General features: G+C 38.3%; 1 protein-coding gene across 2 annotated transcripts; it reads right to left on the bottom strand.

Annotated features, from left to right (window-relative positions):
- Window positions 1–262: 262 nt before the first annotated feature.
- On the bottom strand, window positions 263–12,464 carry LOC122661648 (SAC3 family protein B-like). 2 transcript variants are annotated; one of them, XM_043857116.1, is made up of 12 exons: window positions 12,217–12,464; window positions 11,210–11,429; window positions 10,605–10,861; window positions 10,384–10,484; window positions 10,052–10,267; window positions 9,081–9,308; window positions 8,920–9,011; window positions 8,721–8,814; window positions 7,023–7,115; window positions 6,080–6,924; window positions 5,879–5,993; window positions 263–2,164 (listed from the first exon to the last, which is right to left on the bottom strand). In XM_043857116.1, exons 1-12 carry the CDS (start codon window positions 12,272–12,274, stop codon window positions 329–331), a joined length of 4,155 nt encoding a protein of 1,384 aa, XP_043713051.1. In that variant the 5' UTR covers window positions 12,275–12,464; the 3' UTR covers window positions 263–328. The 2 variants fall into 2 exon arrangements, with proteins under 2 accessions (XP_043713051.1, XP_043713052.1); XM_043857117.1 differs by having other exon boundaries at window positions 11,210–11,416.
- Window positions 12,465–14,066: the final 1,602 nt, after the last annotated feature.

Raw genomic sequence — 14,066 nt, 5'->3', positions numbered from 1 at the left:
TTCATAAACCCCTCCTAGGGTGTAAGTATGTTCCAAAATACCCATTCACCGTGGGTGAAGGGAAACTCGGTCCTTTTTTTCTGATTCGTAAAACATGTCAGTGAGATTGTTCTCTAAAATGAACAACCAAACTAAAGACTCTACAGTAATTATGGGGTCAAATACCAACAACAAAACTAATTAAACTCCCAACTATATGTAGAAACATCTCTGGGCAAACTAGCACACCTTGAATACATCCTATAAGTGGAATTATGAACCAGAACCACAAGTGAATGTGACATTCAAATTACAATCGGCTTACAAAAATTCTCAGTACATTAGATTTTTAGAAATATATAGAGAGCTTTTCATCAATCATGTCCTGCACAAGGTTACACTGCTCCAACAACTTGCTCAATCTATCAGCCTGTTTTTTATCCTTATTAAAAACTACTACTTCGCTATTACTGTAATTTAACTCAACTGACGTACAAGTATCGTCAGTCTCAGCAAATTCACCATCTCGTCGAGGGATCTGAACATCCTCCATTAAATCAGAGGAAGTGGTAACATCCACAGCTATACTACCGTTGTCTTCCATCACAGAGAGATGATGAACACGCTCGGACTCTGATTGGTCCCTCCAAGAAGGAAGTGAGTTATAGCCAACTTCAAGCATTTCATCAAGTGATAGCTGGCTGTGAAAACATGGTGGTAATGTATCCTCCTGATACCTTGAATAATCCACAATTTCCAATGATGGAGTTTCAACCTGAGAAGTAACCATGCCGTGTTCTTTCAAAGAGGGTTCATGTTGGTGCTCCAACACATAAGCTACTGAGAAGATCCCACTGCTTAAATTCATTAGTTGCCAATTGAAAACTCGTTGAAAGATCACTACCCATCTAGGAACTATATGGTAGCAGGAATCATGGAGCACTAATTGAGCACCATTTTGAACCATTACATTTGACTCTCTTGCTGCCAGTGTCCACCCCATCATCTTACTTGATTGACTCAGATATCTGGTAAGGGATTTCTCTAGTTCTAATTTCTGATCTTCGACCTCCTTTCCTGTGTGTAAATCCCGATCTAACCAAGACAAGTCATCAGGGAAAAGTGGTAGCTTGCAACCATTAATTGCAAATTTAATTGGCTCAACTCTCGCAGTTGAACTCCACCCAATGCTTGGTAAAAACCAGTTAACAGCCTTATGCTCATTGCTGGATTCCTCAAGCATATCCATCTCAGGACAGGGCCAACAGACAGGATTGATATCAGCTGCACAAGTAACCTCCTCTGCTGATCGATCCAATGCTTCATTGAAGACAGATATACAATGGTTCGCACTCGCATCAGACACATTCATCTTGTCAAGAACCTCTAATGAGGCATTCAAGTGAGTCAAAACCAGTTCACGTGTCTTAAGACGAAGGAGATCAGGTTGTGGTGGTGACTGTCCCGCTAGCCATTGTAAGCCCTCTCGTAACTTGTCATCGCTGAAAAACTCGTCAACATGTTCCATTGACTGGTCTTTTGTTAAGAATTTGATCGAGAAGCTCTTTATCCTTGTTTCATCCATGTCATTTAGTCCTAGTCCATTCACTACCCTGAGAGAAGGATCATGAACCTCTTCTCCAAGCATTCCACTTAAGATAAGCAGTGGCAAGCGGGAACCACAAGGTAAGGACATAATAAGGTTATGGAGTTTAACTTTTTGAAGCTCCAATGGAATGCTTTCTGATACAAGAAAAAGAACAGAACTTGCACCAGCTGCTGTATCATCTGATTTATCAACTTCAATGTCTCTGATGACAGATAAACAACAGGTTGGAAGGCTTCTGGATAGCCTAGTAGACCACTTCTTCCATATCGATACGCCTGGCAAGGAAACTAGCAGTTCATCATCAACTTCCTTCCTGACACCCATAAGCTTGTTGAGCAACCATCGCCCAGCAAAATGGTTGATTTGGCTTTTCTGAAGTGATCCATTCCTCCCTGTGCCATTCATCTGGAAACAGACAAGTAGTTTCCAGCAACAGCACTTGGCATCTGGATTTCTTTCCCTCAGTATCCCCTCAACCACTTCAGCAACATTCAGCCTGGACCACAATCTCCTCTGTATCTCATGTCTCTCCTTCACAATATGATCAATGTTAAGCTCACCAACAATGTTTGATTCCTTCAAGGAGAAGGAGAAACAAAATTTAGAAGGTGAAATAAGAATCTCAAAAACAGAGTACCAATGCTGAAAAATTCATGAGAAATTTACTTGCCCATTAACTACAATTTATTGGGAAAGAAAATCAATGCTGAAACATTTCTTTGTCCAGAAGCTACTACTTCTGAAAATTATGGTCTTTTTAGAAATTTATATGACATGGATATTCATCTTATAAGAAACAAAGTTTCAAATTTGTTATCACCAAAAAAGAAAAGGCAGGGAGGGGGATTACTCAGGCAAACCCCTTTTTAAGACACAACAGACTGCAGTGAAAAGATAAAAGTTAAACCTACTTCAATAAATACAAAACATACTTCTACTATCACAAAACTCAACAACAACAACAACTCAGCCATGTCACAGCTAAATGGGGTCAGCTACATGGATCATTGCCCTCCAATCAGCTCTATTCGAGGTCATACTTGATACAAGGCCTAAGCTATGCATGTCTTTCCTCACTTCTTCTATGGTCATTTTAGTTCATACTCGGCTCTTTTAGTTCCTTCAATCTGAATCAAATCACTCATTCATACTGAAGCATCCAAAGGCCTCCATTGAACATGACCATGCCGCCTCAAACGACTTTCTCATAGTTTATCATGTATCGGAGCTACTCCCAAATCAGTTCTAATATGATCATCCCTTCCTTTATTGATGCAGATAAGTCACCTAAAGGGCTTATTTTATTGAAAATAAGCCTTGGGTTGGGTTATTTAGGTGTTAGGCCTTTAATGCCACGGGTCTTCTTTGTAATAGGCAACTTTAATGAGCCTAAAATATGAGTAGAAAGTAGGAAAACGTGATTTATTTCATTAGTTTAGTTAAAAGCCTTGTTTTGAGTCTGTTTCTTTCATTATTTTAGTTTCCTAATCAGTTTATGTTATCTTATCAGTTAAGGATTGTGTTAGGCCTTTCCTTTTTAGTATTTTGAGTCTGTTTTTTAGTCTTCCATGTAAGTTTATAAGGGGCTACAGCCTTGTACACGAATTTGATTAATGAGATTGAGGCAAAAAACATAGCCTTGTGCTTTGCTCTATGAAAGAGTACGGTGAGATGTCATCGGTGAGGCACCAAAATACGGTGAGAGGCCGTGGGTGAGAGACCCGGAAGAGAGTGGGATACTTGATCCAATCCTATCCTTCTTTACTATTTTCTATTTTCTTCTTTGTTTCTATTTCAATCAATCTCATTGTGTGATCTGCTACAAGTTCTTCAATGGTTGCCTAGTATTTTAAAGATCAAATCAACATTAAACTTTATTCAAGAAGATCCTACCCGAGGCTACTGGGCTAGGTCCTTTGTGATCCAGCTCTACATTATTTATCCTTACTAGTTTTGCCACTCTTCCATCTCAACATCCTCATCTCCACTACATTGAGTTTATCCATATGATGCTTCTTAACTGCCCAACATTCCACTTCATACATCATAGCTGGTCATATAACTTCCCTATAAAATTTTCCTTTAGTTTTAAAGGATTACATCAATAACACAACACTCCGGATGCACCTCTCCACTTCATACATTCTAATTTAATTCTCTGTGAAACATCATCCTCTATATCATCTTATTTATTTATGATTTAGCCCAGATACCTAAAATCATCACTTTGCAAAATCCTCTCATCAATTTTCACCACCTCATAATCCATCCCGGTGGAACTAAAATTACACACCATATACTCCGTCTTCATTCTACTTATCTCAAAACCTTTTGATTGCAAGGTTGATCTCCATAACTCTAACTTGGCGTTAATCCATGCTTTTGTCGCATCCACCAAAACAATATCATCAGCAAAAAGCATATAACCAACGAACCTGATCTAAATGTCTCTTTGGTTATATCATCCATGATAAGCACAAACAAATAAGGTACAAATTTGTACTTAGGCTATCTTTGGTATAGTTTAAATATATGTTTATCTGACACCTAAACATAGATGTGTTGGTATAATTTATTACACCTATTTCTCATTAAAATAAATCAATATAAGCAAAAATTCATAAACATTTCAAGAGTTGTTTATGATTTATCATCATAAACTATTAATGTTTGTTTATGCGGGTACCATTAATAAACATGTGCAAAATTGTTACTTAAGTGGGGGTAAAATGGTAAAATTAACGAAAATTAGAACAAAGCCTCTATTTTGCCAGCCCACCCCACCCTCTCTACTAACATATATCATACTATAATATATATATATATATATATATATATATATAAAAAAATGTATTATTAACTTAAGCATACCAAACCTATTTTTCATTATATAATCTATTATTTCTAGTAGTAACCAAACAATTACACTTTTTATAGCCCATAATCAATTATATTCATAAATAGGTCATAAATATAAATATAAAGTATGTCAAAGAGAGCCTTAATAATACTCCTCCATAAAATGTGTCCACTTGATCAATTCAAAGAAAACTTATAAACACAAAAAAGGGTTTAATTGATCTGGGGTATAACTTGCCATTTCTCTCATGTCCAAATTATTAGGAACCACATAACTTCCCATACCTCTTATGTCCAGAGTATCAGGTACTATATCCGAATGGTTCCACATAAAAGATTTCAAAAATAAGCATAATAAATTAATCAAAAATACTATTAACCAAGATTGAAAGTACCAGTACCGGGGATCGTATCGGAAGGGTGATTTTAAGAGATGTTGCGTATCGTATCGTATCAGAGAAATGCAATACGCTAAAGATATGCATAGAAATGGTCAAGAAATGTATGGTTGTGCTTAGGATACATACAAAATATAGTTTTGAAGCATAAAACACCTTATTTGCAATATATAAATATGTCAGATTGATGCAAGGACTTGAGCCGTTTTTACTTAATCTAGTAATTTATAACTTAAGAAGGGGAAAAAAAAACGAGACCTGCAACTTTACCTCTTTTTTCGCCTAAATCTGTTTTGATCCGTGATTTGAGCACTATAAATCCCCAAAACTTGTTGAAATTGTAAAGATTATGATCGCTTTTTATGCTAGATGATTTCACCCAACTCAGATCGAAGAGAAAAACAAGTTTCCAAGGCTTTCGGTTGCTCTCGGTTTTTTTTATCTCGCTCACAGTTTCCGACTCGCAGGTTTAAAGGAGGCGTGTCAAGAGTATCTCAACTATATTGATCAGTATCAGTCCGCATATCAGACCGTATCAAACCATATCAGTTGATACATGGAAGATATATATATTTTTTTAGTATCGTACTGGTACCGTATCATATCAATATCCACCGATACTGATACGTACGGATGATACAGTATGATACACAATGATACTTAAAATGCTGCAAACCATAAAATCTATGCATTACTCTTTGGATCATCTATTGATTCTATTCTAGATGTCTTGTCCCTTGAATCTCTTAAATTAGACCTATCTGACGGCAGATCATTAACTATTTATTCATGGAGCTAAACCTGCAAGTTACTAGGGCATCACACAATTTCTATGGATATAATCTTCCTCTCAATGGAAGACAGACACTTTTAGTCAGCTGTTGACTAGTGCAAGTCATGCTAATACAAGAAATTCAACATAAGATTCAGACGAATTCATGGCTGTTTGCTAATATCAATAAAATCCATTCAAGAAAACATAATGCAAAACACTGAAGATTTAATGGGAAGCTGAAACTAGATAAATTCTTACAGTTTTCCTTGGTCGAAGTGGTGGGCCAAATGATAATAAATTTAATGCAGCGTCTGCTGCCAATTTTCGTTGCTCACGTAACTCCCTTTGCTTTGAGGAACGACGCTTCCATATCCTGACCAAATACAAATGAAAAAGAAATTAAGCTGCATGTTTCAGTCCTAAATCTCAACTTACAGCTAACAAGTTAAACAAGCTAACCTTAGGATCAACTTAAGTTTTGCCAGCAAAGCTTCAGCTTCCTGTTGAATTGCTATAGCTTTTTCGCCTTCTAATTCTTCAGGATAAACCCTGCTTTCTTTATTCTCTAGGTGTTTGATTACTTCTTCCTGAGTTGCCGAATCCTCCAACACAGTGTCAAAAAGTGACCCCTGATATCTCTCAACTTGTGAAAGATCCCCTGGCAAAATTTGCAGGGGTGGTTCTTTCACACTGGAAGGCATGTGTTTTTCCAGAGAATCAGTCCAAAAAGCATTAGAAACTGGAGTGTTATCCCTACTAACCAGGGGCATTTCCTTCACACTTGAAGGCATATTTCTTCTCATAACATCAGTCAAATAGGCACCTGAGACTGGACTGCTAACTCTACCAACCATAGATGGTGGATTCTCAGGATAAAGAACTTCAGGAACATCCAAAGGCTCGAAAGAAACATTGCCCAAGTGGTGGTCAGTTGATGTTTTAAGTGTTGACTGTACTGCAGAACCATCTCTTGGAGTAGGATTGGATTCAAAATCAGGCATTTCTTCATCAACAACAACAGAAGAATCTTTCATTTCAACAAATTGTACAGCTTTGCGTTGAATCTCGTCCGTCTTTTCAGGGAAAACCTGTTTTGATTCTTTCACAGGCAATTTCACCACATAATTGGGAGAAACAACATCATCAAGAATCCTTCTCGATCTTTTCAGGTGAACAAGTTTTGAGCATTTGGTAGGGTAATCACTGTCGCTGTTGAGAAATGGACCTTCCTTAAACATGTATGATTCTTCAAATTCCTTCACTGAAAATCCATGGTATTCTAGGAGGTTTTCTATGTCCTCTTCCTGGTTAAAAATAAAAAATAATAACCAAGCAAGAAGAATTGAGTTTTGTCCTGATTAAGATAACAGAGATCCTATCCGTGTTAGACCAACAAAATTACCTCCATCCCAAGCCATTTTCTGACATGTGTGATAGGTATTCCTTGGTTATTCTGAAGACCACTGTGTAGAGAAGCAAATGCCTGGGTTCGTAACTGGTCAAAAGAGCATGACAACACTTAGGCCTCATGTAGTCAAAATTTAAATATGTAGGGCACCATCATTACTGAAAAGGTATGTATTCATGTATCTACATTTCCTAAATTGAGCAAAGTATACAAATCTTATGATTGACAGTTTTGACAGTGACACATGCAATGCCAATATAATCAGTTGAACAGCAGCAAGAACCAAAAGTAGAAGTTAGAGCAGAACGCAGAACCATTAGATACATGTTGGTATTGCACGTCTCTCTCTCTCTCTCTCTCTCTCTCTCATAGCTCCACACCAGGATACTTATAAATTTTACTCTCATCAATTTTAGTTGAACTGTTATTAGTATTTTTCTCAAAGCTGGAAACATGAGTTACAGCTTGCAATTACACAAGTGTACACCAGTAGGATCAAAGAATCGATACCAAAGTGGATTTCAGTAAGTCCATTTGTAAAACACTCATGGCAGATATGTTGGAAAATTAAGATATTAAAACAATAAGGAAATGCATATTAGTGCTTAATAAAAATACAATGTCTGAATGTCCATATGTAAGTAAGAATTAAAAACAAGTAAAGAATTAGATACAGAAACAATATGTAGTTTCCAGATCGAGTGTCAAGGCCGAATACAGGGCAATGGCGCAGGGAGTATGTAACTCATTTGGCTGAAGATGCTTCTCAGTGATCTAAAGATTGCACCTGAGGGTCTTATGAGACTCTATTGCAACAATAAAGCTGCAATCAGTATAGCTCACAATCCGGTTCAACACAACAGGACCAAACATGTTGAAATTGATCGACACTTCATCAAGGAGAAGATTGAAGATGGCCTAATATGTACTCAATTTGTTACTACAGTGAACCAATTGGCATATGCTTTTACTAAAGGCTTACCAATTAAGTCCTTCCTCCAAGTTGGGCATGTGCAACATCTATGGACCAACTTGAGGGGGAGTGTTGAAGGTCCGGTCTGGTTCCCTAATCAGTTCTCTTATTGGTTCTTCCTGTAATGTCTAGATTCATTTTATCAGCATGCTAGACAAGACTTATGAGTCGGCCTTAGTTACCATTCCTTATTTGTAAATGCTGTCTTCATTATAAATTTGAGTGGCCTCTGTCATATCTGACAAGACAAATTATTCTCTCTTCTCTCTCTCAACTCTTACCAATTTGAAGCTTACTTCTCTTGTTAAACTGTTTGTAAGTCGTAACAGTCAACCAGTGTGCCTCTCTTGTGTTTTACATTCCTCCGAATCCCTTTTCCCTGTTCGAATTACATCATGCTGTGTCTATCTGAGACAATTCAAATTGTTTTATTCCTTGGTCAACATCAACAATAGCATGTACATAACACGGCACATGAAGTGGCAGCTGATACAAAAATGAATAATGAATTGGAGAAGGTGAAAGTGAGAAAACTCTTCTCATTGTTGCCTTCTGTCCAAAATCACAAGTATCCAAAATAGCACCCTTGTTTCATGATATGTAAGAGTTAAACTGGTAATAGTTGGATCGTTGGTGATATAGGATTCATTCTTATCTAGGTTGCCCAGAAGAACTGGCTTTGATGCGTGAGATTGAGGACCTAATACAGCAAACAGTACCTTCGAAAAATGTGCATGCATTAAGCATGCTTGAAGGTAAGTCGCTTTCCTTGCAAGTCGGAAGAAGGCAATAAAATTACCCGTTCTGCAAGCCCTGTAAGGTTAAAATCACCTTCACTGTCAGGTTGAGCACAGAAAGAAGGGGGAGGGGGGGGGGGGAGAGAAGATGGCGATAAAGAATTAAAGGAAGCCAACAAACCTTGCTACCTCACGGGCAAATAGAACTTCCGGGGCTTGCCTTATCTCTGGAGTCATCTTTGCAAGATCAAGTGAGAGTTCTGCAGGTTCAACCTAGCACAATGGTTTATAGTCACAAACCCCACATTAAACAAGACTGAATTACTGCTATAGCTGACTTACTTTGTAGCCAGGATGCTTATCCAGTTTGAGAAGTGCATAATAACCCCGAAATTCTTTCTGTGTGGGCACATCAATTCCCTTCTTCCGGTGATCGTCATACATTTGGAACAACTCTACTGATGTTTTATTCATCTGTTCAATGTTGAGGTGTGCATCAAATCCCTCAGAGAAGCCCTCTCCTTTCGTGTATTCACACAGTTCATGCATGGCTATGATGTGAAGTCTTATCTGGCATCAAGGGGATGTAACGAGACAACTAAGTTTTAAGAAAAAGTAAGTAGTAACGGAGCACATCTCAACCAAACAATTAGAATAGCAAAATAAATTTCAAATGGAGTTATGACTATTATGCGCTCAAAAGATGAAACAGGAGAGGGAGATGGTTATTTGAAACCCAAAAATATTTACAAGAGGGGGAAGTCCTTGCTTAAGGATTGGAAGATTCCTCCATGTCCCTGGCATTCAAAAGCATTGGAATTAAAACATCCATTCAGATGCCACCTGGCAATCCAATTTAATTATTTGAGCCCACTGGTGTAATTGCAGTTGTACATCATCATAAACTCCCTGCCCATATGTTTTTTCACTGCCCAAAGATCATGAAAAATCAACTTGCTACATCATCCAGTCTGGCGGATTTGGTGAAGTACATCTCTGACAGTGTATTTATCAATTGGTAGGTCCCAACCCCTCCTGCACAGATGTCATTTTTATACTACAGGCAGTAACAATAGCCTCGTCCAATCCAGTCATGATACTCACAGTCCTTATACAGCATACAGTTACCGTACATAGAAAGCATGTCATACAAAATCGCTCTTCATATACTTGTCCCAAAAATTCATGCATATCAGAAATTAAATTATTCAGTTTTAACCAAACAAGTTTTATAGTCCATGCTTTCACATAAAATGTCTAAGGTCTTACACATATTGTCTCAAAGAAATAAAAGTATCTGGCAGTAGAGATACCATTTGCTCCAGCATGGTTATTGCCCTTCTATTGAAAATGTGTTGCATCCTGAGGTCCATCCGGATCGCCCTCATCCTGTCCCACAAGAAGTTATACATGCCAAGAAACCTAACATCATGAGGCTGACCTAGCAAAGCCAGAAGATAATCAACCGTCTTCTGCAAGACAGGCATGGGTCTAATCAAGTCTGCTTCCCTCTCAGCTGTCCTATTATACTGTACAAGAACAGATAAGCACTTCAGCCATGCTCCATATTATAGGTGATGACAGATAATTTCATAACAAGCAAACTGAACTCAGAAAATATGTTCCAAGAAAGCTCAAGGACAACCTTCTTGACAGCAAGGAATTGGGTAGTTTGATTTCGATCTCCATCCAAGCGTTCATATTTGTCAAGATCTCCTTTCCTCTCACGCTCCTCCCTTTCTGAATCTGAAATATGAAGGAAAACACAACCCATCTTGAGAGATGAGATGGAATGAGAACCACAACCCATAGCTGCAACTAAACAAAGACATAACAAGTGAACCAATTAAGAAGCTAAAACAATACCTGGACACATATCAGGACATAACCCAATTATAGCATGGGAAGATGACAAGCCTTCAGAATCAGGTAAAATGCTGGCATTAGAGAAGTCCCCTTCTGCTTCAAAGGGATGCTCCAGAACAAACTTCCGTCTATCCACCAGAGCTTGATCATGTCTATTCCCTGAAGATTTGGGCTTTTTAAGATCATCAGCATTTGGCACCGGTTGTCTTAGCTCAACACTGAAGCGTGCCAATCGCTTTGCCTTCGCTTGTAGCTCTCTACAATCCATATCAAGCAAATCACATACATGAGGGACTGGAAAGATAATCTAAAGCATATTCAATAAATTTGATAGTTGTATGGAAGTAAGGAGAGTGAACATGAATATACTTAACATTTTATTTCAAGAAAATAAAAAGGAAGAATAAAGGAGAGTGAACATAGAGGGAGTAGTTAGAATAAAGAAGAATAAAGGAGAGTAATGGGAAGACCTCCCCCCCCCCCTTTTTTTTAACAAAATACATTGTTCATAAAAAAAAAACAAATACAATTATTTGCATCCACTAGGGAAAAAAAAGACTACAGAAATTGAAAAATAAATGAATTAGAAGGCCATGATAATTTACCTATCAGTATTGAATTGCGTAGAGGATGAATCTCCTAGAATATTTTCATCAGAAGAAGGTACAGGGGGTGACCTGGTCCTCTTGGGTACATGAAAGGTGGTAGACTTCACACCATCAGCTTCAACATTGATATTCTGAGCAGGTGGGGAGGGCCTCCAGTAAGTTTGGGAATTAACTTTACTTGATCTAGGATGAGATACGGCAGCCCTGGACAAGAGAACTACCAGAAGGTTTCACTGAGATATCTAAAGACAAAGGTAATGATAATAACAGGGGGAAAATTCATTTAAAGGGCCCGTTGAGGAAGCCTTTCCTTAATGGTCCACCCTCATTGTGCCACATGGACACATGATGTGGCAATTACAACCGTTTAGAGAGGACCAACTGAGAAGGTACAGGGGTGACCTGGTCCTCTTGGCTACATGAAAGGTGGTAGACTTCACTCAATCAGCTTCAACACTGACATTCAGAGCAGGTGGGGTGGGCCTCCAGTAAGTTTGGGAATTAACTTTACTTGGATGAGATACAGCAGTCATGCATTTACAGGGCCCGTTAAGGAAGCCTCTCTTAATGGTCCACCCTCATTGTGCCACATGGACACATGATGTGGTAATTCTTACCGTTGATAGAGAGGACATGGTCTGGATTAGCCACGTGTCAAACTTCAGAGTTCAATTCAATCAAATACCCTCCTGTGCATTGGCATGCATTCCCATGCATGTCCATGCACAATGGTACTCCAAGGACTATTATGCACAGTCCCATAGTCCTTGATTTTCAAAATCCTGTTTTACCACTTCGCAAACTCCGGCTGGCTGTTTCTTGATATGCAAGCAGAGGACCTCGAGGTCCATGAAATAGAGACTTCTCTGATGCCACATGGCAGATATTTGGGCCATTAAAGAAAGGCTTCATTAATAGCCTGTGTAGGAAACATTCACATAATAATAATAATAATAACTACGATGACAAGTTTTGAGAAGTCATTAGCATCTGCTACAATTTACCTCTCAATAGTGGGATTTGCATCTTGAATGGGATGGGACATTCCATGGAAAGCTTCATTTTTAGATGGAAAAGCAGGAGCCCTGTTCTGTCCCAGTACTTGGTTGGTAAGATTGGCCTGCAACCTAGTTCCACCAGTGTGAGAACCTACATGAGGTCCAAGTGAAGAGGGGCCTTCTTGAGTATATGAATTAGTCTCTTCGATAGGCGACCTTGCCCAACTACCCCAGCCCGAGGGGAATAAAGCAGATATGCACAAGGAATTACCAAACAGAGTTCAATGAGATAAAAGGAACTGAGGAAAGATGAGAAAAACAGAAGTAAGTTTATTATGGGGATTGACAAACCACAATTAATGTGTTGTGTTAGGTTATGTAATTGTGTGGTGTTGATTTTATGGGTTTAGGTTGTATGTGTTGGTTCTTTAAGTTATGAGTATAAGTGTCAGTCTTTATTTGTTATACTCTTAAGTCGATTCTGGCTATGGACCCAGTCTTTACATTTTAATTGCTCTTTAGTTAATATAAATATAACCCCCCACCCCACTGTTTGAGCATTCAGCCCATTACTCAAACCGTGGGCTATGTTCTCTTCCTTTCTCTCATCTTCTCTTTGACATCTCTCTTTCTTTCTTATGACCAGGTACTGATTCAGGTTCTGTTATTGTTACGTGGAATCAGAGCATTGATTTCAGTACCTGAAATTCTTTCTTGATTCCTGTTCAGAGTGTGGGAGTTTTTCCCACCTATGCTGTTTTCTGTCTGTTAGAACCCTAGTTTCTTGAACATGCACAACTATGGTTCCATCATTATTGTCATAGTTCGAGAACTCGCGAGATCTCAGCGAGTTTCTCGGTTTTTTGAGAAACCGAGACGAGTTGGCATACGAGTTGCAAAAGTGCAACAACTCGACCGAGATCTCGCCGAGTTCTCGAGATCTCAAGAATCTCGACCCAAACTCCTTTATATGAGTGTCAAATCTCGAGATCTTGGTGGAAAATCTTGGTATACAGACACCTATCTATGCAAACCTTGGTATACAAACACTTATTTAGGCCAGGAACTAAGACAGACATTTATTTATGACACTTATTTATGCCTAATATCATTTAAGTAAATGAACATTTACTTAAGATATTATTCATAAATAAGAAAATACCCCCCTATTTGAATCCAATAAAATAGTTAAAAAATCAAATTCCAAAAGGAAAAAAGTCAAACCCCCAGTTCAAGAACAAAAACTGGATTTTCGGCGGTAGGTGCAATTTTCAACTTTCTAATGCTGGGGTTTTTCTCAAATCTAAAAATTCCATAAACCTTAATGTGGTAAAACATTGCTAAAAACCAAAAGTGCGGTAAAATATTCATTTGTTTTGATGTCCAAGAAAATATTTTCATTCAGAGCGATTTTGACAGCATTCGTGCACACCAAATTAAGTTTGACCGGTACATAACTCCTATTTGGACTTTGTTTTTGTAAAATCTAATAGTGCCTTTGTGTTTAAATGGCCTAAAATAGGCTGAATACCAAGTTTCAGACCCAAACTAAGTCTAAAACCCACGAGTTGAGACTTTGAGTCGGAAAAAAAAATGCACCAACTCGACGAGATCTCGACTCGACTCGGTTTTTCAAGGGACCAAGTTGGTACCGAGTTCCGAGTTTTAGTACCTTGATTATTGTTACTGAAGTTATTGGAGGAGGAAGCTCTTCATCTGAGTGCCATCATTGCATGCTAGAGTTTGCTGTTTTTGACCTATGCGCATAGGGTTTTGACCCTGTATGGGGTTTTGATTGATGATGCTGGTTATTCCTCTCCTTTAGTGAGTCACAAACATCATTATGAATAATTTCT

The sequence above is a fragment of the Telopea speciosissima genome, chromosome 5 (assembly GCF_018873765.1).
Source record: "Telopea speciosissima isolate NSW1024214 ecotype Mountain lineage chromosome 5, Tspe_v1, whole genome shotgun sequence".
In the NCBI taxonomy this organism is placed as follows: domain Eukaryota; kingdom Viridiplantae; phylum Streptophyta; class Magnoliopsida; order Proteales; family Proteaceae; genus Telopea; species Telopea speciosissima.
This window is presented reverse-complemented; position numbering and strand designations above follow the sequence as displayed.

Coding starts and splice junctions, on each gene's coding strand:
- LOC122661648 (XM_043857116.1), bottom strand. CDS start 12,274: ATGAAGCTTTCCATGGAATGTCCCATCCCATTCAAGATGCAAATCCCA. Junction 9,012..9,080: donor ATAAGCATCCTGGCTACAAA/GTAAGTCAGCTA, acceptor CCATTGTGCTAG/GTTGAACCTGCAGAACTCTC. Junction 8,815..8,919: donor TTTGCCCGTGAGGTAGCAAG/GTTTGTTGGCTT, acceptor TTAACCTTACAG/GGCTTGCAGAACGGGTAATT.